Source organism: Muntiacus reevesi, chromosome 3, assembly GCF_963930625.1.
Source record: "Muntiacus reevesi chromosome 3, mMunRee1.1, whole genome shotgun sequence".
In the NCBI taxonomy this organism is placed as follows: Eukaryota; Metazoa; Chordata; class Mammalia; order Artiodactyla; family Cervidae; genus Muntiacus; species Muntiacus reevesi.
The window spans coordinates 252,527,609-252,552,900 of record NC_089251.1 but is presented as its reverse complement, the minus strand read 5'-3'; the positions used below and the strand labels follow the sequence as shown (position 1 = coordinate 252,552,900).

The window sequence follows — 25,292 nt, the reverse complement described above, 5'->3', positions numbered from 1 at the left end:
CAGAGTAGGGATTTGAACAGGTGTATTGGATTTCAAAGCCCATAACTCACTGAATTGAGTCATGGAAGACATTCGAATAGAGAAATAATTGATTTGAGCTACCCTTCTTAAGAATTCAGTTGACTCAGTGGGACCACAGTGATTAAAGGGTTGTACTAGTGAATAGCTTATGAGGACCTAAATGGAGGTATTAAGTAATGGGTGTAAAAAGGGGAAGGAAGTGAGAGAGGTCATAAAGATAACTACTTAATTCAGGAGCAGTGAAGAGGAAAAAGTCAAATACAGCCTCAAGTTTTAGCATCTGTGTTACCTGGAAGACTCGTGGTCCAGGCAGTGGAATAAAGACACCAAAGGAGAGAGAGATCTTGGGCAGGTAGTGGGGATTGGAATGACTATTTTAATTTTGTGCAAGTTGAAGTTGAGATGCCAAAGCGATATACAGGTGTGAAGGGTATCCCTTCAGGTGGTTGGAAATACAAAAATTTAGCTTGGAAAAGAGTTGTTTAAGATATAGGATCATATTTTGCCAATGCTACAGAAGTCCAGGAGGATTGTTTAAACTTCAAAACCCTAAGTTTAGTAGGGTGGAGAAATCAGAAACCAAATCACAGGATTTGTGAAGTGAAGGAATAGTAAAAAAAAAAAAGAAAAGAAAAAGTGAAAATGGAAGTGTAGGCTGCTCTAAAAGAAGTTAAAAATTAAGGGGAAAGAGAGTAGTTGGTAGACTAAGCAGCCAACAAGAATGAGGAATGTCTTTGTTTTCCTTAAGAATGGAAAGACTAAGGAAAGTGGTGACTGATGAACTCAGATCTTGGAATCCATGCGGCTGCGTTAACTCAAGGGCACAAACAATGGGTTAGCCAGATGAGGGATCCTTGGTGCCTCCTTCAGATTCATCCAGACTCTTCCAATCCTTTAGATCACCCCTGAAACACTACCTCTGTGTTAATAAATAGGTCTGTATCTCTCCCATGGGCTTTCCTGGTGGCTCAGTGGTAAAGAATCTGCCTGCCAAGCACGAGATGTGTGTTTGATCCCTGGGCCGAGATGATCCCCTGGAGAAGGAAACAGCAGCCTCTTGAAGTATTCTTACCTGGGAAATTTCCATGGACAGAGGAGCGTGGCAGGCTACAGTCCAAGGGGTCACAGAAGAGTTGAACACTGCTTGGTGACTAAACAACAATCTCTCCTATAGTTTTCCCTACAGAGGCTTAGATGTTTCTTATCTCTTTCTCCTATTGCTTTTGGTACCTACGTGTGTGGATCAGTGGATCTCAAACATCAGAGTGCTTCCAGATCACTTGGAGGGCTGGTTAGAACACAGATTGCTGGATCCCACCCCAAGAGTTTGTGATTCTGCCAGTCTGGGATGAAGTCAGGATTTGCTCTGTTTACAAATTCTCAGATGATACTGATGCTGCTGATCTAGGGAATACATTCGGTATTACTACTGAACTAAATTAAGGACCTGTGAGAGGTACAAATAAAGGATTTGGGGAAACTTACAGTGGACTAGTGTGCAAGATCTGGAAATGTTCTAGAAAATACTCGTAAGAATCAGGTATGATTCAGGTATTTGTTGTTGTTGTTCAGTCACTCAGCCATGTCTAACTCTTTGTCACCCCCTAGACTGTAGCATGCCAGGCTTCCTGGTTCTTCACTATCTCCTGGAGTTTGCTCAAATTCATGTCCATTGAGTCAGTAATACTATTCAACTATTTCATCCTCTGTCACCCGCTTCTCCTCCTTCCCTCAATCTTTCCCAGCATCAGGGTCTTTTCCAGTGAGTTGGCTGTTTGCATCAGGTGGCCAAAGTATTGGAGTTTCAGCTTCAGCATCAGTCCTTCCAGTGAATATTCAGGGTTGATTTCCTTTAAGATTGACCAGTTTGATCTCCTTGTGGTCCAAGATTCTCAAGAGTCTTCTCCAGCACCACAGTTCAAAGTATCAGTTCTTCAGTGCTCAGCCTTCTTCATGGTTCAACTCTCACATCCATACCTGACTACTGGAAAAACCCTAGCTTTGGCTATAGGGACCTTTGTTGGCAAAGTGATGTTTCTGCTTTTGAATACATTGTCAGGCATGATTTAAGATTAGGCAGAAAAAGAATGAAATATTTTGTCTAGCTTCATGAAAGAAAAATAATTTAAATGAAGCATCAACATAATTGCTACAAGTAAAGAGTTTTCTTAGGAGAGGTATATCATAAAATAAAAAATAAAGTGAAAACCACAGCAGTGACTACAATTTTATTTTAATCATGAAGAACTAAGTATTATATGAGTAAGAAGTCCACAATTATTATTTAGGGGAAAGTAAGTATAGAGCTAGCCTACTGTGTTCCATTTAGAGTCCTTTGTTGTTGTTATTCACAACAACTGAGGCCAAGAGATATGTACCATGTCTAAGAGGTGGTTTTATAATTACCAATTTGATTGCCACATCTAATTATTCCCTTAGGTTTACCTGTCCCTGATAGTTACCGTGCAAATCTGGCTTAAGTAGATTCACCAAATGTCTGAATTTAGGTAGGTGTAATTATCCTTCCTCAGCAATCAATGCAAAGAAATAGAGGAAAACAACAGAATGGGAAAGACTAGAGATCTCGTCAAGAAAATTAGAGATACCAAGGGAACATTTCATGCAAAGATGGGCTCAATAAAGGACAGAAATGGTATGGACCTTATAGAAGAAGAAGATACTAAGAAAAGGTGGCAAGAATACACAAGAACTGTACAAAAAAGATCTTCACAACCCAGATAATCATGATGGTGTGATCACTCACCTAGAACCAGACATCCTGGAATGTGAAGTCAAGTGGACTTTAGAAACCATCACTACAAGCAAAGCTAGTGGAGGTGATGGAATTCCAGTTGAGCTATTTCAAATCCTGAAAGATGATGCTGTGAAAGTGCTGCACTCAATATGTCAGCAAATTTGGAAAACCCAGCCGTGGCCACAGCATGGGAAAAGGTCAGTTTTCATTCCAATCCCAAAGAAAGGCAAAGCCAAAGAATGCTTGAACTACTGCACAGTTGCACTCATCTCACACGCTAGTAAAGTAATGCTCAAAATTCTCCAAGCCAGGCTTCAGCAATACGTGAACCGTGAACTTCCAGATGTTCAAGCTGGTTTTAGAAAAGGTAGAGGAACCAGAGATCAAATTGCCAATATCCGCTGGATCAAATTGCCAATATCCGCTGGATCATCAAAAAAGCAAGAGTTCCAGAAAAACATCTATTTCTGCTCTATTGACTATGCCAAAGCCTTTGACTGTGTGGATCACAATAAACTGTGGAAAATTCTGAAAGAGATGGACATACCAGACCACCTGACCTGCCTCTTGAGAAACCTGTATGCAGGTCAGGAAGCAAAAGTTAGAACTGGGCATAGAACAACAGACTGGTTCCAAATAGGAAAAGGAGTACATTAAGGCTGTATATTGTCACCCTGCTCATTTAACTTATATGCAGAGTACATCATGAGAAATGCTGGGCTGGAGGAAGCACAAGCTGGAATCAAGATTGCCGGGAGAAATATCAATAACCTCAGATATGCAGATGACACTACCCTTTTGGCAGAAAGTGAAGAAGAACTAAAGAGCCTCTTGATGAAAGTGAGAGTGAAAAAGTTGGCTTAAAGCTCAACATTCAGAAAACTAAGGTCATGGCATCTGGTCCCATCACTTCATGGGAAATCGATGGGGAAACAGTGGAAACAGTGTCAGACTTAATTTTGGGGGGCTCCAAAATCACTGCAGATGGTGATTGCAGCCATGAAATTAAAAGATGCTTACTCCTTGGAAGGAAACTTATGACCAACCTAGACAGCATGTTAAAAAGCCAGAGATATTACTTTGCCAACAAATGTCCGTCTAGTCAAGGCTTTGGTTTTTCCAGTGGTCATATGTGGATGTGAGAGTTGGACTGTGAAGAAAGCTGAGCGCCAAAGAGTTGGTGCTTTTGAACTGTGGCGTTGGAGAAGACTCTTGAGAGTCTCTTGGACTGCAAGGAGATCCAACCAGTCCATCCTAAAGGAGGTCAGTCCTGGGTGTTCATTGGAAGGACTGATGCTGAGGCTGAAACTCCAATACTTTGGCCACCTCATGCAAAAAGTGGACTCATTGGAAAAGACCCTGATGCTGGGAGGGATTGAGGGCAGGAGGAGAAGGGAACGACAGAGGATGAGATGGCTGGATGGCATCACCAACTCGATGCACATGGGTTTGGGTAAACTCCGGGAGTTGGTGATGGACAGGGAGGCCTGGCATGCTGCGATTCATGGGGTCGAAAAGAGTGGGACACGACTGAGCGACTGAACTGAACTGAATTTGTTCTGTACATCATTACTAAAGTGTTTGCCATGGTTGGCAAATGTGCTACAACTTGCACAACGAAAGGTGTAAAATCCTTCCTGACGTTTGCAAGCATCAGTCATTTTTAGTTTCTTTCATTCAGCCAAACGCTCACTAAGCTAACGCGACAGTATCAATGACCATCACCTTAGCAGAGGCAAAACAACCATCTGGTCATAGCCACACTGTGCAAACTGGACATATCAGAGGCCTTATTCTTCTGATCATATGGTCAGAGGTCACTAGAGGGAGAATAGAATTAGTTAGATATACAAATAAATATATCATTTTAGTTCCAAGCCTACACAACTGTTAATTTCTTTATGATAATTCTCCCATATATGTGAAATTAGATTTTTGAGTTGAAATGCATAGATATCCCTATTAGTGGTATGCACATCAAATTATCTGCTTTAGTCTTTTTAAATTATATGTTGTGAATGTTGAGTTTAAACCTAAAATTCCACAGAAAATAAAACAAGTTTTCTAGGTCTAATGGTATGCAAATAAATTATTCAGGACTGGCAGAATATAAATAAAGTTCATATTTTGAGAACACTTTCCTTTTTTAAGTAAAAAGCAATTTCAAAATTTTAGTTGCCCACCTAGAAAAGAAAAAAAAAAGTCCTTTCAAGTCAGAGTGATACTAAAAATTCCAAATTGTTACAATAAGTACATATTCTAAGAGAATTAAATTGCTTTGTTGGAAAGGATAGGTGGGTGTCAGATCATTTGGTTTAATTTTTACCATAGCAGAGTGGTAGTTACTGAGTAACTGGGAGATACTCAGAAAAATTACAGGAAAGAAAGTAAGTGTCAGTCTTTTAGGATATATTTGGTTCAGTGTCATCAGAAGGTAGTATGCCCTCTCCCTGGAATCAAGTTGCAAGCACTACCCTCAGGAGTAATTAGAGCCAAGGGGCAATTACAGGACGTATGATTTGTTCAGACGCACTGTGTGTCGGCTGTTTCCTAGCACCATATTTCATGGGAGCACAGGTTGAAATGATGGAATTATTTATCTCTCAGTCTGCTGCCTCGTACAGTGCTTGAGTGCAGAAGCGAACGTGAATTGTAATCTTAAAAACCAAGGTAAGCATTGCCGACTGATCTGCCTTTACACCTCTGGGAACTTTTTCATGAAAAATATGACAAAAAATGTAAAACAGTTAAAACCAACTTTAGAAAAGGAAAAATGTATCAGAATTAGAGTAATGTGCTGATTTTGTGACTCCCCCAACCAATATCACCCTGGCGTATCTGACTTGTTTTATTTAAATTGTTGTACAGGGTCACTTTGATAAGTATAATAAAGATGTGACAGACTTCCCACATTTCCTTTGTGCTGATGAACTGCGCTTTCTTTTTCTTTTGATGTTTGTTTCACATTTTTACTAGGTAAAAATATGATTCATATTTAATCCAAGTATGTTAGAACCCTTTCTCTCTCTCTTTCCTATTATCTTCAAGAAGTATATGTAAGCAGATGATTGTACATGCTCAAGAATTCACATTGAGATTGATAGAATACTGTCTGGTAGCCTGTGATAAAATTGAGTAACATGGGTGATGGAATTATTTATCCCTGAAGATCATTTTTTCATCAGGAAAACATGGGATAATTGTAATCCATGTAATGGTTTATTGTCCCTCTCAATGAAAAGTTAATAGTATTTGTATAACCCAAGGCACATGGTGAATTTCTGTAAAAATGTATCATTAAATTCTGTGTTAGATTTAAGTTCTTAACTTGCCCCATTCTGTCATGTGGGTGGCAGATAGTATTGTGTGAGCACATTTTAAAAAACCCTCAGTTGTTGCAACTGACATGATGGCTTTTGACATAGTTGGAGATACAGCCTTAACTGTTTTGTCTTGTTATGGGGACAAGTTCATCCTGATATTGGCAAAATCTTGCTGTTAATCTTTTGATTTATAGGAGCAAATATTGAAAGTGAAATTAATATGCTTCAGCTGCAAAATAAGGCAAATGACAAATTTTATGAGCTCTCTCTAGTTTTCTGGCAGTATTGCAGTGAGAGAGAGACAGAGATGAGAGAGAGAGAGATAGGCACATACAGAGAGAGAAAATTTCAGAGATATTAGAGAGCTAAGAGAGATGTTAGAGGCAGAAAAGATAAACAGATGGGATGGGGGTGACTAGAGAGACAGAGCAAAGTCAGATAAGAGAACAACAGAGGAAGTGGGTATTAGAGAGAAAAAGAGACTCAAGTCAATCAAGGTTTGGAAATAGAGATTGTGCAATTTGGGAACTTTGGATTCTTTTGCATTTCTTTAACTAAAATTTCAACATGCTTTGTCATATTAAATGCATGGAGCACCAGATCCATTTTTAGGAATGTTTACTTTCCATTTGTGTCCTTTAAAGCAAAGGGAGCTTTAAAAGGTTGTTTGAAGTTCAGAAGAGACCAAGAGTCAAAACAAATATTCTTCTAAAAGAAAATATTTCCATTCCTTTGTTGCCTTAGAAAGCAAATCATTGAAAAGGAAAATGATTAAAAAAAAGAAAAGAAAAGGAAAATGATGAGTGCTGTGATTAAATTCCTTACTTTCCGTGTGGCTCCTTATTAAAAGAGCGTTATGTCTTTGACTTTCGGTGTTCACTGGGGGAGTGAGAAAGAGTCATTTGGGAAGCCAGAAAGAAATTCCAAAGAATGAAAACAGTATAAAGGTACAGGAATAAACATGATACCGGGGACAGTCATAGTCATTTATGATGAATCACTGCCGGTGCAGAAACTCCTTGGCTTTCACCAGAGGACCTAATCTGATGCTGTTTTGCATATCACTTGTGCCCCAGAAGCTGCCTGTATGACTGAAGTAAGTAGCATCAATCTCTAGGATGTCTGGACAGTGGCAGAGTTCCAAGAAATCAGGCCAGGGGTTTGCCACTCTGTTCAGTGCTAGCGATGCTTTGGAGAGCGAGCATCCCTTGGGTCAGAGGAGTCCCTGTGTTTCTCAGGGTAAGGGTGTCTCCCGGTTGCCCAGCTCCTGTGTTTGAAGGACTTAGATGCCCTGCTTAATTAGGTTGTTCCTGCTCACGCAGTTTTTGCCCTGCTCGCCTTCATTCTTTATAGATTTCTGCCAAATAATTGAAGATGACAAAGTGAATCATTTTAGGAGTGAGATGTTGGGAAATTCCAAATAAGGCATTGGTGCCAATTCTAGGCCACTTGGCAAAATCCAGCCAGACTTCCCACACTTTCTTCCCTGTCCAAATCTCCCTCATCCTTTTCCCTGTTCTAACCTCACTGTTGCCCCATTACCCAGTTTCTGCCCATCCTGTCCCTTGCACGGCCGGGTTTAGTCACCCCATACCGGTTTCCAGAGGAACAGCATGGCGACTTTCATAACTGCTTACACAGGTGGAGTACTTACAGTGCCCGGTGGGAGCCACCTCCTCTGCAGCTGGATAAAAATGGCTTCCGACTGTCCGTGATGGTCACCGTGATTATAATACTCTGCTAGAATTTTCTTCTGAATTCTCTTCAGTGCATTATGATTATGGCAGCCATGACATATGCATGCAAAAAGGGAACAAGATTTTAGTGCAGTTTTTACTGTTCTCTTTCTTCCCAAATTGTGTTTTTTAGGAGCCTGTTAACTTTTTTTTTTTAATATGAGCACCGGGTTTTGAATAGCTTTGAAATGTTTGGTTAATAGTTAAGCTAAGGAAACCTTTTTTTTTTTTTCTACCAAGGTGGGAGTAGAGAGCACCGGCAGAGCAAATATTAACTCTGTTTCTTTAAATCGAGCAAGCTTCTGGGAGAAAAATATGTTTTAAAAAGGGCAATTAAGTAAACCATTATTCTTTTCCCCTCTTTGGTTCTTACATGTCGATAGCCTAAACAGTGAATGCAAGAACTGAAATTCTCTGAAACTGGAGGGCAAAGCATTTTGTGTCCTGGAGCTATAGAATTTGTAGCAGCAGCTCAGCTGTGTTGGCCTCCTGAGTTGCGGTTTGCAGTCCCTTCAGGCGGGCCCTTCCTGTGAGCTGCAGAGGAGAGGCCTAGAGATAGAGCCAGAGGCCCCAAGCCCTGCTGCTTTGATCTGTTCCAATGGAAGGTTAGTTGCCACTATTTGGAAAAATGTGTCTTTTCAGGTAGAATTTTTGTTGTAATTCTGCTAGAAATTCAGTATAAAAACCAGCACCAGAAATGTGTGTACCTCCTATATGAAGCTCTTTTAATTAGTTATATTGATCCAAGCAGTATGATTTAAAGCATAGTTTGAATAGGTTTTGTTGTTCGCTTCTTTCCCCCCCATTGGGAATATTAAAATAATTATTTAAAATTAGGTGTTGTAACCAATCTGCTGCTGCTCTTTAAAAGGGGAAGAAATGTTGGCTCTTGGCCACACTGGCTTTTCTCTTTCGTTTAATTTCTTCTATTATTCATACTAATAAAGCCATTAAAATTAAAATCTCATTTAAAAATGAACACTTCTACATTTCAGTCTATATACAAAAACAAAACAGCCTGAATACTAATCTATTTTCATTTGTTTACAATGTAAAGACTTCAGTATATGATTCTTGTACATCTTTGTACAGATAAATATTCAAAACAGTGTCTCTGGGCAGTGAGCTCTAAATTCTACCATTAGGCAGTTACCATGCTGGATTAATTTCTCCTAATCCCATTTTCCTCATGTGAGATGAAGGATAAACTCCTAAGTTATGTCCTGCTAAGAATTTATGAAATATAGTTCTTCTAGAAATATTCAACAGTTTGAGAAACATAAGTTGTCTTTCCTAGGAAAGTTTGTATTTTTAGGTAAGTTTCTAAAATAAGTCATATTGCCAGTAGGTCCCTAGCATGCCATAAAGGGAGAGCAAGGAGTTCCTTGGTATCCTGTAACCAAAAAAAGCGTCAGACCTCATGAAAGCATCTTGACGCCATAGACAGGAGTCGCCGAGCAAATGGAGCTCAGGACCATCTCCCTACGTCTTTTTTTGCCAGAAAATTTCGTCAGGCTACTGACCTCCCAATCCAGTCTCGACCTCAGACAATTTTAGTAAAGCCCTGTCTGGAGATAATTTTGGCTTCTCTAAAGACTTAGTAATTTAGGAATGAAGCATATGACATTCCCTTTTGATAAGTCAGGTGTATTAAAAACTATTTCAAAAAACTTGACAAAGCACCTGTCAGAACTTTGTTTTCCTTTCTTGGAGTTTCCTTTTGTGTGTGGTCATGCTAATAATAGTGGGTTACAATGGAAGAACACTATAACTGGGGCAAAAATTATTTAAGTTAGCTTAAAGAAGACGATTGGTTTTTAAGATTTTTTTTTGTGAATTAGTTGTCTTCTTTACTTAAATTCTGTAATTCTCAGATTTTTTGATGCTGCTTTAAAAAAGGATTGCAGCTAATGAAGTATGTCACACGTTTAATCAAATTATATTTTGTACTCTGTAGTACATAAATCTTACTGATTTTTTTTTTTCAGTGTTTAAGACATTCAGTGCATGGACAAAATACTCAGATATAAATAAACCAACCCTGAGCTGTATGTATTGTTTTGCTACACATCCAAAAAGTCATCCATTGCATTTTAGTGCAAGATTCATCATTTTGTGTAGAAGCTGGCATATCACTACTAAACCCAAAGGATATTGTGGCTTAAAATCTATCATGATGTGGCTTTACTACTGTTTTGTAATGCAGCACTTCATTATTGCTTATAAACTTCAAGGTGGTACTCAGAAGGATTTATTTTTAAACTCACCATTCTGCCAGGATGCTGCTACTATTGAAGCACTTTGGAGGGAACCCTGAGCTGCCCCAAGGGAGATTCAGGCATAAAACTGCCAATTGTCAGGATTTAAAAGATTCAGAGTTCTAAGATACACAGTTTTTCTCTTTGGCATCACTGGATTCTATGTCAGTCTCCTCTATCCACTTATGAAATTCATCAGGGAAGCATCAATATTAAAGGGAACTTTTATTTTCTCACAAATCATTCTGAGCAAAATCAAGCTGGTGGTAGAAAAAATAACTTTAAAAAACATATTTATCCTGAAAATATACAGACTTGACAGTATTTGAAGATGTTCTTATTGAGGAATTTTTCCTGTATGTATCAAAGTAGTTTACTAAAACTAATAATATCGAACACATTGCTTTTTAAAAATTTCTACTGAAATGTAACATATAGAAAACTGCACATACTGTAAATGTACAGTTGAATGAATGTAGACAGACATGCGCACGTGGGAAACAGAACTACAAACTAAGCATCTCCAGCATCCCAAAAGTCCCTTTCTTGCTCCTTTCCAGTCAGCGCATCCAAACCTCGTCCTCCTCTTCCTACAAGAATAGCCAGAACTCTAACAAACAGCATAGACTACTGTTGCCTGGCTGTGTCCTCTAAGTAAATGCTATCATGCAGCATGTTGATATGCTTCTTTTAGTTCTTTTTCTCAGCGTGACATTTACAAGATTTATTTGTTGTTTCATATCACCATATACCATTTTTTCTTATTTTTTTCTTATTGCTATATTCCATTATGTGAATGTTAGGTTATGTGAAGATACCAGAATCATTCTTTTTATTGTTGATGGGTTAATTGGTGAATTTTCAGTTTGGGAGTATTATATACAGTAGTGCTATGAATATTCTTGTACAGATCATTTCTATTAGGTATATACTTACACGTAGAATTGCTGAGTCATAGCATAAGTCTGTGTATTCAGTTTTAGTAGACATTGCTAAATTGTTTTTCAAGATAATTATAACAATTTACATATCAGATAAGAGTTCTCAGTTCAGTTCAGTTCAGTCGCTCAGTCATATCCGACTCTTTGCGACCCATGAATTGCAGCACGCCAGGCCTCCCTGTCCATCACCAACTCCCGGAGTTTACTCAAACTCATGCGTACCATATTCTCCTCAAAGCTTGATACTCTTTCTTCCTTGTAACCACTGAAACAATGGTTACAACATACATTGTAACAATGGTTACAATGAGGTATGAAGCAATATCTCATAGTTTAGTGAATCTCCCTAATGACTAATAGAGTCAGGTGCTTTTCATATGTTTATAGGCCGTTTTAGTGTCTGCTTTTGTGAAGTGTCCGTTCAAGTCTTACGCCCAGGTTTCCTACTGTGTTCTTTTCCTTACTGATCTGTAGGAGTTCTTTGTTCTAGATTCAAGTCCTTTGTCAGAATGTGTATACTGTCAATATTATCTCACACTCTTTGAATGGTCTTTCCATTCCCTTGATTGTGTCTTATCCTTACATTCTTATTCTTAATAAAGTGTATTTATCACTTTTCTCTTTTATAATTATCACTTTTTTGTTTACTGCTTAAGGACTTTTGCTTACTCCAAGGTCACAAACAGGTTCTGCTTTCCTCTTTACTGTTGACCTTCTGATCCAGAAACAGTAAGAATTCCTGAGTGCCTAAGCAAGTTTTAAGTTTTAACACATATTTCTATGCTTTTTGTTTATGCAGTCCCTTTCACCATTCTTCCATACCCACCTCTCAAAATATTAACCATTCCTTAGGTTTATCTTAAGAGATAGTTCATCTATGGAAATATTTATGAACCCAGCTCCTCACCAGATCTAATTTCTTTCTCACTGGAGCCTCCTTAAAATTTTGTTAATAATGTATGACCACTGACATATCTTGCCTTTTATAAGTATTGATGGATTTTACTATTTATACTCTCCAGAGATATGGCATAGTGTCAGAGGTATAGGAATGGTTCCTAACTACAGTAACTGAAGCTTAATGAACACTTGATAGGTGTTAGGCGCAGGGTTAAGTACCTTGCATGGAAGAATCTCTGTTAGTTCTCCTACCAGTCCTACAATGCAGGTATAGAGGTATACAGAAGTAAAATCACTTGTCTACGGTCATGCAGCAAGAAAATGGTAGACCTGAAAGTCATCAGTGTTCTCCTGAGCAGGTGCTTTCAATGTGTACAAAACAGCATTGCCTAAAGGATTTGCCATAGTATCATGGTTATCCCAGGCACTTGTGAAAATAAGATTCATTGATTCTCAAATTGAGGGGAGAAGTTATATCTCCCTAGACATTCATACCTATTAGTGTATTAAAAACTCCAAGATGTTTTCCAGCAAAGACCCATTTCAGACTGTTGAAACCAGCATCTTCTCTATATATTTGATGACAAGAATTTTTTCCACATAACTTTATAAATAGCCTACTTTTTGGAATAATGGCATGGACTTTAGGATTAAACAAACAAGAGTTTGGATGCTGGCCCTACCACATATCAAATGACCTTAATCGCTGTAAGCCTTACCTTCTCAACTGTATAATGGAGATAATAATGCCAACCTCATAGAGTTTTGTTATAATTTCATAAAATAAGGGCCACAATTCACTAGCTTAGTACCCAGCATAGAGTAGAATCTCATTAAATGGTAGTTATTATTTTTTTTATTATCTCTTAGCAAGTAAAATAAATTCTGACTCAATTTATACTCCCTATCAGCGCTATGCCTGTACAGTTGATCTTCTATAATTATTTACTGAATTAAATAATGCTGTTATTTGGGGAAGGCTATTTTTAGATACATGTGTGATGGACATGGAAGCCTAGCATGCTGCAATCCATGGGGTTGCAAAGAACTGGATACGATTGAGCGACTGAACTGAACTGATAGAGCATTAAAAAATCTTATATATTTTAGTTATTTCAGTATTAATACTACATTGAGCTCAAATAAAAGTTTTAACTAATTCCTCGATGCAAAGAAAATCCAAGATTTTAAATCTCTTAGTTTGCTGATAAGATGTTTCTGTCTACAACTAGAGAATGTGTCTATACAACCAAGATATCTTCAGATATTCAATTCTGTTACCATAGCATAGTAGTATAAGCAGAATTGAGCAGTCAAATTTCCTGGGTTTGAATCCTGGCTCCTTTTTGTACAGACTATGTGAAATTGGTCTTAACCTCTTTGTGCCTCAGTTTCTCATCTATAAAATAGGCTTAGTAATAGTAGTTTGTTCACTGAATTATTGTAAGTACCTTTGTGTACATAGTTGTGTGTATAGTCATGTAATATACATTAAGTATATATTTAATAATAATATATAAGTGATATGTGATCAAATGATGTAAGTACATAATTTTATATGTAAATGAGTATATCTGGATATGGTATATACTTATATGTGTGTAGACATGTATACACACATATGTAATCTGCTAAGGATAATGCCTAGTATATACACTGTAAAAACGTGATCTCTGTTACTACACTGTGTGGCCCTTTCAGAAGCATAATCCTTTATCAGTCACTTACACTATTCACATTGTTCCCTCCTCCACACTTTGTTTCTTGTTTTTCTCACATGGCAGACTGATAAAAGAATGGAAATGATGAGGGAAGGAGAGGAGGAGCTATTGATTGGTGATTGTCCTGGCAAAAGGGAAAATTACTCAACATAAGGGGCGACAAAGCTAGAAAGGAAATAAAAAGAAAAATCTGAGTTTAGTGGAAAATATGAAATGCTGCTCATTTTAATTTCTTTGAGGAAATCTTTGTGAATTCTATAATCAACATTGTCTCTACCTAGTAGATTTTTATAGTACATGAACTCTTTTATTTCAGTACTCACTAAAGCAAGCATACATATTGATAATATGGCGTCAGAAGGAACTCCTGCTACAGGTTACAGATGTAGATTTGATTTCATTCTGTAAATGCTTCTCCATGCAGATTCTCTTTGACTTTGGCATACCCTCTAAAAATGAGGTGCTTTGTTTGTTTGTATTTTGTTATATAAAGAAGAACCTCTAGCTAAAACCTGAATAGACCTTCAGAGGTCTATTTCTAAAGGTCAAAGGCTACAGCATCATTTCCAGTATTACCTGGTCCTCAACTGAGGTTTTATTGTGCCGGATTATAACATAATCCATTGACATAATAAGGCACCTATTATGTTACAGAGGCAGTAGTGAGTTGATTTTCACATATTATTGATTTCACAGTACAATGAATACAACTTGGCTTTTACCATCAAAATGAAATTTATGAGAGAGAGCTAATTGCATTCTTATGGGAGAATATATGGACGTGTGGAATTTCCACAGTAAGAGTGGTGACTGTTAGATCTTTGGGGTGTTCAAAGGAATTTGATATAAATAAATACATGTATATTTATAGTGATATAAAAAGCCTTATTTTCAAATAAGGTGGATCCCTATTATGACTTGATTTATTATGATGTATATAAGATTATATCCTAAGCTTTGAGACAGAAATACACATAGGAAGTATTTTACATAATATTGCAAAATCATTGGTATAAAAGACAGTATTGGCTCTGTCCCATGAGCATAGCATCATAATGGGAACATTATACCACCCTTTGTGTTGAAATACCTGCTCATTATATTTTCAATCTTTTTGTTCCTCAGTGAGTCCTTGAGTTTTAGAAAATTAAGCATTTTCTTGCAGGGTGCAATGCATTTTGGCCCAACTGCTGCTTGTATCTCCCACTGACTTTTGGGCATCCTGAGGTGAGGAGAAATGTTCTCCAGCAACAGCAGCAGCAGCAAAATCTGGAATAAGATGACAGAGGGGGTCAAAGCTCAAACTAACTTGTGCAAAATGTGCAATTTATTCGACTCATTTTCCATTTGCAGAAACATCCTTTGAAGCAATCAATTTTGGTAAAGTGATATTAAAGAGCAGGTTTTAAAAGTGAAAACAGCAAGGCTGAGGTGCGGGAATTGATGAAAGCATAGTTAATATTTATTCAGAAGATCTACCAGTACTTTAAAACAATCTGTGTTTAACATGGCAAATTGTCTGTCTTTAAAATGCTAATGAAATGGTAAACAACTGCTAAGTTTTTTATGCTAATGAATGGTGGCAGCTAAGTAGTTCTCAAGCCCTGTCTTTATTAGCACAGAGATTTGATTGGATAAGGGGGATCATTGTGCATTCTGACCTTTGTTGATGGAGCAATCTGTTTGTCAAGTTCCATGCTGCAGTCTATTTGATTTGAGTTTGTTAGTACAAAGTGACTCTTGCAGGCTCTCAGGGGCCATGTATTACCGTGTTATCAGAGCCACCATTGTGGGCTTAGAGAAAGAATTTTGCTTCCCTTTGTGAGACCCACAGTGGCAAAATAATTATACATTTGTTCATTGGGCATGTTAAAAGACAGAAGTCGACTGAGTAAATGTTGAAGATCTAATTGGCTTTATTGAACGATTCATGCATCAGACAGCATCCCCGCAGTGAACAAGCTACAGAAAGGGAAGATTTTGCCGACCTAAAAAAAATGCACAATGTGAGAGTTGTGAGTTAAGTTTTATTTGGGGCAAAATGAAGACTATAGCCCGGGAGACAGCAATTCAGATAGCTCTGAGAAGCTACTTCAAAGAGGTATGGGGGAAAGTCAGTGTGTATGTCCTTTTGGTGAAGGGGGAGTACATGCAGTCAAATAAATATTTTTTGCAGAAGGTTTCTGCTAGTCATGAAGATTCAACGTCACCATGAAGGATTTTAGTGCTTTTCTAGATATGAGGAGATGTAAGAATTGGCCTTATAAAATATCAGGTCCTGAAAATATCTGTCTGAAGACCTGTTCTGGCAGATTTTCTCAGCACACAGGGTTCATCTGAGCTCCTTTCAGAGGGGTGCTGCAAGTCAGCAGCTGCAGCGCCTGATTTAATCCTTGTAGAGGAGGCTGGCCAGTGCCAATGGCAAAGGACAGTTTGTAGTTGATGACTTTTAAAGGCATGGCAGGAAGATCATAAACAAAAGGGAATATTTCAAACCTAAATAACCTATCTATGGGGGACAGAAGGGGTCTGTGTGAAAGATTACCTCATCTTCCTTTGGTTGATGGAGAGGGCCCACATGACCAGTTGCCTCACCGGTGCTCACCAAAAGATTCCACCTTAACTGGTTAGTATTACATTCTTGGGTAGGTTTACATTCCTAGGTTGTAACTGCAGTTGGGTTAGGTACTAGCACAAATGACTCCATTTTAGGTCTTTTCTTTTTTAACAGGCAGCTGTAAGTATACTGTATACTTTTATACTTTAGACTTTTGACAACTATAATAGCTATAAATTGTAAAAGGTCATTGATCTAATATAAGAAATATCTGTCTTTCAGCTTAGCTAAGATTTTGAAGCAAAGCTTTTAAGATAAATATTTTAGTAAATGCCTCTGTAGCATTTGACATATTGATATAATATATCATCTTGGATCTACAAGCTCTGAAGTTAGCAAGGAATGTAACATTACCTAATTAGAAGAATGATGTGTAATTAAATGCAGGGTGGTTATGTGAATGCCCAGTTGAGATCAAAGTATTTACTTTGTAGGGTCTTGGACATCACAGCCAGTCAAATATATATCAAATAAAGAAGGAACTTTTTTTTTTTTTTCCAGTGGGTTTTGTCATACATTGATGTGAATCAGCCATAGAGTTACATGAATTCCCCATCCCAGTCTCCCATCCCACCTCCCTCTCCACCCGATTCCTCTGGATCTTCCCAGCCCAACAGGCTCGAGCACTTGACTCATGCCTCCCACCTGGGGTGGTGGTCTGTTTCACCACAGATAATATACATGCTGAGAAGGAACTTTTTTTTTAAGTGAAAAAAAATATACATTATTTACTTTGACATCAGGGGGAAAAAAAAATCTCTGATCTATACTTTTAGCTGATTCTCTTTTTGCTGAGTCCTACTCTATATTCTCTAATGCGTGGATTGACCTAAAGACTTGCATTAGAGATAAATGCTTTAGACACCCTTCTCATTTTTCCTGTTTTTAGGATCAATGTAAATAAGGTATGATAGTCTTTTAATACTTTTGCCAATAATGTTCTGGAATGATTTGAAAAATGATGCAGAGTTTATTAAGGAAATTCATTACCCCCAAAAAAAATCACTGAAATAAAAATTTTAGCTATTCCGAGACACTAAGAAAAAAGACTGATGAAAATTTTAATAGTCGGAGCATTTTCCCATGTTATTCATTTCTCCTTGAAGTCAGCAGGGGATTTTAGGCATGTAATTATTTGTGATCCTATAAGACCTCCCTGGTAGCTCAGCTGATAAAGAATCCACCTGCAATGCAGGAGACCCCAGTTCAATTCCTGGGTTGGGAAGATGCCTTTGAGAAGGGATAGGCTATCTAGTCCAGTATTCTTGGTCTTCCCTGGTGGCTCAGATGGTAAAGAATCTGCCCGCAGTGTGGGAGACGTGGGTTCAATCCCTGAGTTGGGAAGATTCCCTGGAGGAGGGCATGGCAACCCACCCAGTGTTCTTGCCTGGAGAATCTCCATGGACAGAGGAGCCGGGTGGACTGCAGTCCATGGAGTTCCAAAGAGTCAGACACGACTGAGCAACTAAGCCCAGCATATTATCAGCATGTCAGAGAAAACTGGAACCTTCATACACTGCTAGTGGTAGTATTAGCCATTTTGGAAGACAGCCTGAAAGTTCTCAAAAGGTTAAGTCATTTGACTATCGTATGACCCAACAATCCCCAGTTTCACTTTTAGGTGTATATAAGTGAACTAAAAACATCGTCACACAAAAATTTATAAACAAATGTTCATATCAGCATTATTCATAATAGCCCCAAAGTGGAAACAGCCCAAATATCCATCAACTGGTGAATAAATAATAAAAAATGGTACATCTGCAATAGAATATTATTAATCATTAAAAAGGAATGAAATTCTGATACATGCTACAACATGAATGCATCTTAAAAGCATGCCAAGTAAAAGAAAACAGTCACAAAAGACCTCATATTATGTGATTTCATTTATGTGAAATGTCCAGAAAAGACAAATCTGTAGAGACAGAAAGTAGATCAGTGGCTACCAAAAGTGGGAGGTGTTGGGAGAAAGTGAGTGTGACTGCTAATAAGTTTGGAGTTTCTTTTAGGGATCATGAAAATCTAATATTGATTATGGTCCTGGTTGCACAGGACTCTGAATATCTGAAAATCATTAAATTGTACACTCTAAGTGTGTGAATTTGATCTTTATATGCCTGTCATATTTTGTTTAAAAAGGGCATACCAGAGCCTGTCTCGCAGAGAGCCACCTGCACTAGCAGTTACTGATCTGCAGCAGGTAGAGACTACAGACTAAAGAGAAATGTGTGTTAGGGTGGAGAGGAGTGTTTTAAATCCCCTACAGACAGCTTATACCAGATATATAAAGACAACTAATAGAATTGTTAAAGGGATAGTTACTAAAATAATACAAGGCTCATTAGAAATAAAAGGTGAAATAAAAAATTTGGTTCCAACTCCTCTGTGTCCCTCCAAAACCCTGCCACATCATCACCCTGTTTGGATTCTCTAACTCCCCAGTGTCTAGACTAAGGACAACCTTCTGATTGTTTTTTTAGAGAACAAATTGTCCAAGTGATAACTTTCTTGGAAGTAGACCGTAACTATGAGTCCAACTTTTACCCAAGTTTCTTCCTTGGGTAAAAACCCTATGCCTATCTCTGATTTGCATAAACTGCTCCCACTGGCCAGTCAATAATTATGAATAATAAAGAGCATCTGACTTCAAGAGGCTCCTCCCCTCCTCTCTGCTACATTTTTTGGCCAGTTGGAGGCAGCAGTTGAATAAGAGGATGATATTCTGCCCCACATGCCAACAGGGTCTGTGTACTGTGTATCTCAGCAGAGTCTGAGCAGCCCTGGCCTTCACCATAGGGAAGCCTCCTGTGTCACTGTCTTAGACGTTGAGCAAGAAGACCCTTTCTAACTGCATTTTCTCCTTCTGTGCCATTTGCTGACTACCAGCATAACTCTGTGGTGGTTTAGTTGCTAAGTCATGTCCAGCGCCTTAGCATAACTCTTTGCCTGCAGGTTGCAGCTCAGCAGTCTTGTTTGTGTGCTTTGAGTTGGGGAGGGAGATGGATGTGAGCAAGAGGTTAAATTCATTTTTGTTTTGTTCTTGGCAGGCAGTACATGCCATACTACTACCCTTCCTGCTCTTGTGCGCACACCGACCCTGATGATGCAGCCTTCACTGGATATCAAACCGTTTATGTCGTTTCCAGTGGACGGTAATTCTGCTGTTGGGCTCTTTCCAAATTTTAACACAGTGAGTACATGCATTTTTGTTTTATTTATCTCCTCCTCAGTCTCTTTCATTACAGTTGTGAATAGGCAGTAGATGTGACCTGTGCCCAAGTGTGTAATTTTAAACCATATATTGGTTATGCAACTCAGCTGTATTATGCAAGATAATGCTTCCCCCATAAGAATTAGTCCAAACAAAAACCAGCATATTTGTTTTACAAATATTTACGCAGGCAACTTTAACCTGTTGCTTTGTGCAATTTTGATAGACTTTTCAGGGACTTCAGAACCTACGTTATTTCTGGGATGCTGTTCCCATGCTCAGGAACACAATTTAGAGATCTCAAGTCACATTGATTTTTCCCTACTTCTAGAAAGAAAAAAAAAAGTGTGTGTTTCATCTCCCTGGGGACATTTTTATTTGGAAGACTTTTTTTTTAGATAAAGACTCTTACACAAACAGAAATTTTATTTGGAAGCTATTGTAGATTATGTGAATCTGATGCTATTAGTAAAAAGAAAAAATGCACTTTAGATCTACATGTTAGTTGTCTACATGATACTTGACATTCATTTTAAAACATGATAAATATTAGAGAATTACCTGTAACTGCCAATGTTCTTTATTTGGGGCAGCTAACCTTTTTTTTATCTGAATGAAAGACAGTTTTTATAGGTATGCCACGTGGAGCATGACACCCTTCAATAATAGAATTCTGCCCAAAATCTGTCCATAGCCAGCTTCTAAGCTTACAGTAGAAGGTTAACCAGTTCAGATAATTGCATAAATTATGTCTGTTCAGTCAATGAATACAGCCGGTTGAGGCATGATGGTCTACGTGAATGATCCAGCATTATAGAATAGAAGCTACCATAATCAAGAAAAAGAACTGCCTTATCAACATCACCAGGCAGTGGACATCTGAAGCACTGCCAGATATGTCCTTCTGCAGATTTATCTACTGTATGAAGTGAAAATAGCAGCAGGACTTTTCCTCAAGGATTGTAAATAAAATCTGCTGACAGGCCTTCTGTCGTAACTTAGGCCTTGTAAGGTAATTAAAGGGTCATTGGTCAGCCAGCTTTTTAAAGAGCACTGGCCTTGACTTAGCAAGTAAATGGTTGAATGTTATCATCTTCTTGGGGTTTTTCAGACACAAGTCACACAATTTTTTTAAAGGCCTAAAACGGTGAACATTGTTTCTAGTGAAGTGGAGCTACTCAGTAAGATAAATCACACCTGCCCTGGTCATTTTATCCATCAGGAGTGACCATGCCAAGCAACACCTTGTACCACGTTAGAGAATGAACTGAAGCATGCCTGTTCTATCCTCTATCTAAACATGGATGATGCATTCCAGATATAATTGAATTAAGCTTTACTTCTGAAAGCGTTTATTAGATACTCGTGTTTTGATTAATGTACATTTGATAGACAGCATTTATAACCACTGCAGAAGTCCAGTCACTGTCAGAAAGCAGAACTGAAAATGTGAGTAAGCATAAATGTCTCCTATGGTGGTTTACCTCTCTGTATTTTTTTTTTTTTTTAACACAAGTAGTACTTATTTCAGAAATTCAAATAAAACATTAACATTCAAAGCAAAATATCAAAGTCACCATTGTCTACCGCTGTAGACACACTCCCTTCACTAGAGAAAAGTGCTTTCAGCGGCTGGTCTGCATTCTTCCAGCCCCTTCTAGAAGTATGTTATGTGCGTATACAACAGGAACCTACCATCTGATTAGTGCTGTTCTCTAAGTCACTTTTAGAGAACTTCTAAATGTCTTACATATATTCCTCTGTTTTTAATGGCTGTAAAGCAACAGTGGAAAGAATATTTTATAAGTTAAAAAAAAAAAGCCTTATAATGACTTGTTAATGTTGTGTAGAGCTTACAGATGCACTGATGTTTGTCACTCAGTTGTGCCCAGCTCTTTGCAGCCCCATAGATCCCACTAGGCTCCTCTGTCCATGGGATTCTCCAGGCAAGAATACTGAGTGGATTGCCATGCCCTCCTCCAGGAGAATCTTCCCGACCCAGGGATCGAATTCAGGTCTCCTGCATTGCAGGCAGATTCTTTCCCGTCTGAGTCACCATAGCTCTTAACCATATGATATATTAATATTTGGGAGAAGGCAATGGCACCCCACTCCAGTACTCTTGCCTGGAAAATCCCATGGACAAAGGAGCTTGGTAGGCTGCAGTCCATGTGGTCGCACAGAGTTGGACACGACTGAAGTGATTTAGCAGCAGCATATTAATATTTGAGAAAATCCAAGAAATAATTCTACTAGTAGAATTTCATTGTTTTTTCTTCTTAGAGGCAAATAAACTTGTAACTTTCAAATGAAAATATTTTTTCATGAAAGTGAAGAATATAACAAAGAACTGCCTGACATAATCATTTTATTCTCTCTATATTATATCCAAGGCATTTATTGGATAGAGAGTTCTTCTGGTAATATATTAAAAATTAAATCATTGCAAGTGAGACCCTCTATCGTCTTGCAAAAAACTGAATTAATGGGATCATTGGGTTACCTATGATTTTTCACTGATTTGAAGTTTCAATTACTCTAATCCTTTTCCTATCATCTTTTCCATTCCAGTGTCTAACTTACCCAACAGACTTCCCAGGGCAATTTCATAGAAGTCACTGTCCACATTTTCCTAGGAAAATAGTTTTACATCACTACTAATAAATATGGATTATTGTATTGTGCGATATTTTACATTCTTCAAAGGACTCAGACATTAGAACATTTTAATCGACCATGATTATTATTCATATTGTCTACATGAGGCAAAGGCATTAGTGAAGGAAGAACAGTCTTGAATTAGAATCTTCTGACTTCAAAACTGATGTTCTGGCTCTTCTGTGTCCTTGGCTCTTTTGGTCCATGTCACCGCTCACTTCATTCAGTGTGAACAAAGCTCAATCAGAAATCTGTGCTCTAAAAAAAAAAAAAGAAATCTGTGCTCTTTTTGGCAGCTTGGTAGACAATTTTCAGCAGAATCATTAAGCAGAAAGAGGAAAGGACTTTTTGAATGTGTAATATAGACCTCTGCAAACAATATCTATGAAGCAGAATGTATTTTCAAAAGTTATAATCTCTTATTAGCAAATTTTAAAAGTATATTCTACTCAGTAGTCTGTGTGCTCTTTGAGAACCAACATGAATGCTACCCTAATCACTTCATTTTTAAATCATGAATAATATTAGTAAATATAAGAAATATATTTTAACTCATAATTATTATCAGAAGAATGAACACTGTACTCTGAGACCATAGCTGAAAGCTTCAGAAGTTCCAAGTTTTGCTATTTTCTCTAAGTGGATTTAAAATACATATGTGAAGTAATGATTTCCTCCTGTTTTTATAGTGGAGTATGATACTGTTACGCAGTAAACACAGTAAGAATGAAATGGGATTCTGTCATATCTGAAAGCAGAATAGGTGGCTATTCTATACTAAATTGTATGCAATGAAGATACATGCTTCATAGTATTCAGTTATTGGCCATCTTCCCTTACAACTGACAAAATCTGTCTCAGTGTTTACAGGTGAGAATAAGCAAAAAATTCAAGAACACTTCTGAAGGAGAGTTCTGAGGAGACATGCTAGGGAAAACGGGGTTTGGCTCACCGATATTTTGTGGTGGACTGTATGTCTAGGGTGCATGTCTGGGGAATGAGGATATTAACTCTGCTCTTCAGTAGTTGTACTTCACAGAGGGACTGTTTGAGCCTCTTACAGGTGAAAGACTGAGCAAACCAAAATGGAAATTTTTAAAGATTTTGACCTTTTTATCTAAAGCTTGACAGATTTTCCTGCCAGGCAAGTCACTGAGGCTCACTTCCACCATGCTACCCAACCTTGGTTTATTTGTCATTCAGGGCCCAACATAGATAGCGCCTCCTTCACAGGAAACTTTCTGTGATGCTTCCAGTCTGACTTAAGTGCCCATCCTCTGTATTCCCAAAGTAACTCCCAATTGCACCATATTCTCCCTGATTAACCACCAGTCTTCACTGGACTGTCGGACTCTTGAGAACAAGGGCTGTATTTTATCTTTGTACGTTTGGTGTCCGGCAGAGCTGTTCGATAGAACTTCTTTGAAGGAAGGATAGAGGAAAGGTTCCTCAGTTTTCAATGTTCCTGGTACCCCTTCTAGCAAAGGGAATTTCAGCATTTCTGAGCCCTAAGGACAAGGTGATAAGAGCAGGTGTTTACTTTTATTTTCCTGAGAATTGTCATCCTTTTTTAGTTTAAAAGGAGTAATTAGATATAAACTTTTCTCTAGCTGTAGTTCTGACTTTCTCTGTGTGGATGGTATGGAAACTCTACAAATATCAACTGCATTCTTTGTCCTAGGTCCTAGTTGTAGGAGCATTTAGTTTAAAATCATTAGTTAGGGAATTAACATTCCATGTGAAAACATAATATATGAACTAAAGAGTACTGGGTTTAGGGAAGGAGATAAACACAAAATTAAAACAAGAGTACCATGGTGCCCAAGAAACTTATAAGAAATAGAATTAATAAGAAAAGGCAAGAGAATATTATAACCCCCCAAAATAGATAAAGTGAAAATAGTTACTGAAATTTATAGTGTTCAAGAAAGGCCAGAAAGAATGAATTTTTGCATCCCAATAGAACTATTTTATTTTGTTATTCACTTTACTTCAATTTGCCAAGTACTTCATGATCATCTTTTAATTTCTGTGCATGATTTTTTTTAGCTGTCAAATGTATATAATTATTTCTTCCTATTAGAATCAGAATCTCCCAATCATTTATTGTGGATTCCATTTTTATCTTCCTCTTATCTGGATAATACTTGGTATTTAATACTTGGTGTTCTCTACCTGGATAATACATGGTTAGCCACCTCATCGGAGAAGGCAATGGCACCCCACTCCAGTGCTGTTGCCTGGAGAATCCCATGGACTGGTAGACTGCAGACCATGGGGTTGCTAAGAGTTGGACATGACTGAGCGACTTCCCTTTCACTTTTTACTTTCATGCATTGGAGAAGGAAATGGCACCCCACTCCAGTGTTCTTGCCTGGAGAATCCCAGCGATGGGGGCGCCTGGTGGGCTGCCGTCTATGGGGTCGCACAGAGTCGCCCATGACTGAAGTGACTTAGCAGCAGCAGCAGCAGCAGCAGCCACCTCATGCGAAGAGTTGACTCATTGGAAAAGACCCTGATGCTGGGAGGGGCTGGGGGCAGGAGGAGAAAGGGCCGACAGAGGATGAGATGGCTGAATGGCTTCACCAACTCGATGGACATGGGTTTGAGTGAACTCCGGGAGTTGGTGATGGACAGGGAGGCCTGGCGTGCTGCAATTCATGGGGTTGCAAAGAGTCGGACATGACTGAGCAACTGAACTGAACTGAACTGATCCTTAATAAGAGATGTCTTCAAATTTTAAATAAGTTGCATATTTACCATAATGGATCATGTCAACTTAATATGATAAAATAGGTCCATTTTGTAGGCATACCTACACACATGCTATTATGGACTGAAAATGTCCTCCCCAAATTCACGTATTGAAGCTCTAACACCTGATAATACTTAGAAATTGGGCCTTTCAGAGATAATTAGTTACATGAGGTCATGAGGGTGGTGCACTCATAAGGTGATTAGTGCCCTTTTTAAGTAGAGACACCAGAAAGCTATTCCTTTATCTACCGTGTGAGAACATAGTGCAAAGGAAGCCATCTGCAAGCAGAAAGACAGCTCTTAGCATAACCTGACTGTGCTGGTGCCCTTGATCTTGTACTTTTAGCCTCCAAAATTGTGAGAATTTATTTCTGTTGTTTCAGCCACCCAG

At 38.2% G+C, this 25,292-nt stretch overlaps 1 protein-coding gene across 7 annotated transcripts in view; it reads left to right on the top strand.

Annotated features, from left to right (window-relative positions):
- Positions 1–25,292, top strand: part of ZNF385B (zinc finger protein 385B) — a 335,112-nt gene that overhangs the window by 216,172 nt on the left and 93,648 nt on the right. For 6 of the 7 annotated variants that reach the window (XM_065931867.1, XM_065931860.1, XM_065931863.1 and 3 more), the window contains one exon: positions 19,323–19,465. In XM_065931867.1, coding sequence (XP_065787939.1) covers positions 19,323–19,465 — 143 coding nt within the window. Of the gene's footprint in view, positions 1–5,277; positions 5,447–19,322; positions 19,466–25,292 lie in introns of those variants that run through there. The other variant, XM_065931862.1, reaches the window with a different exon arrangement.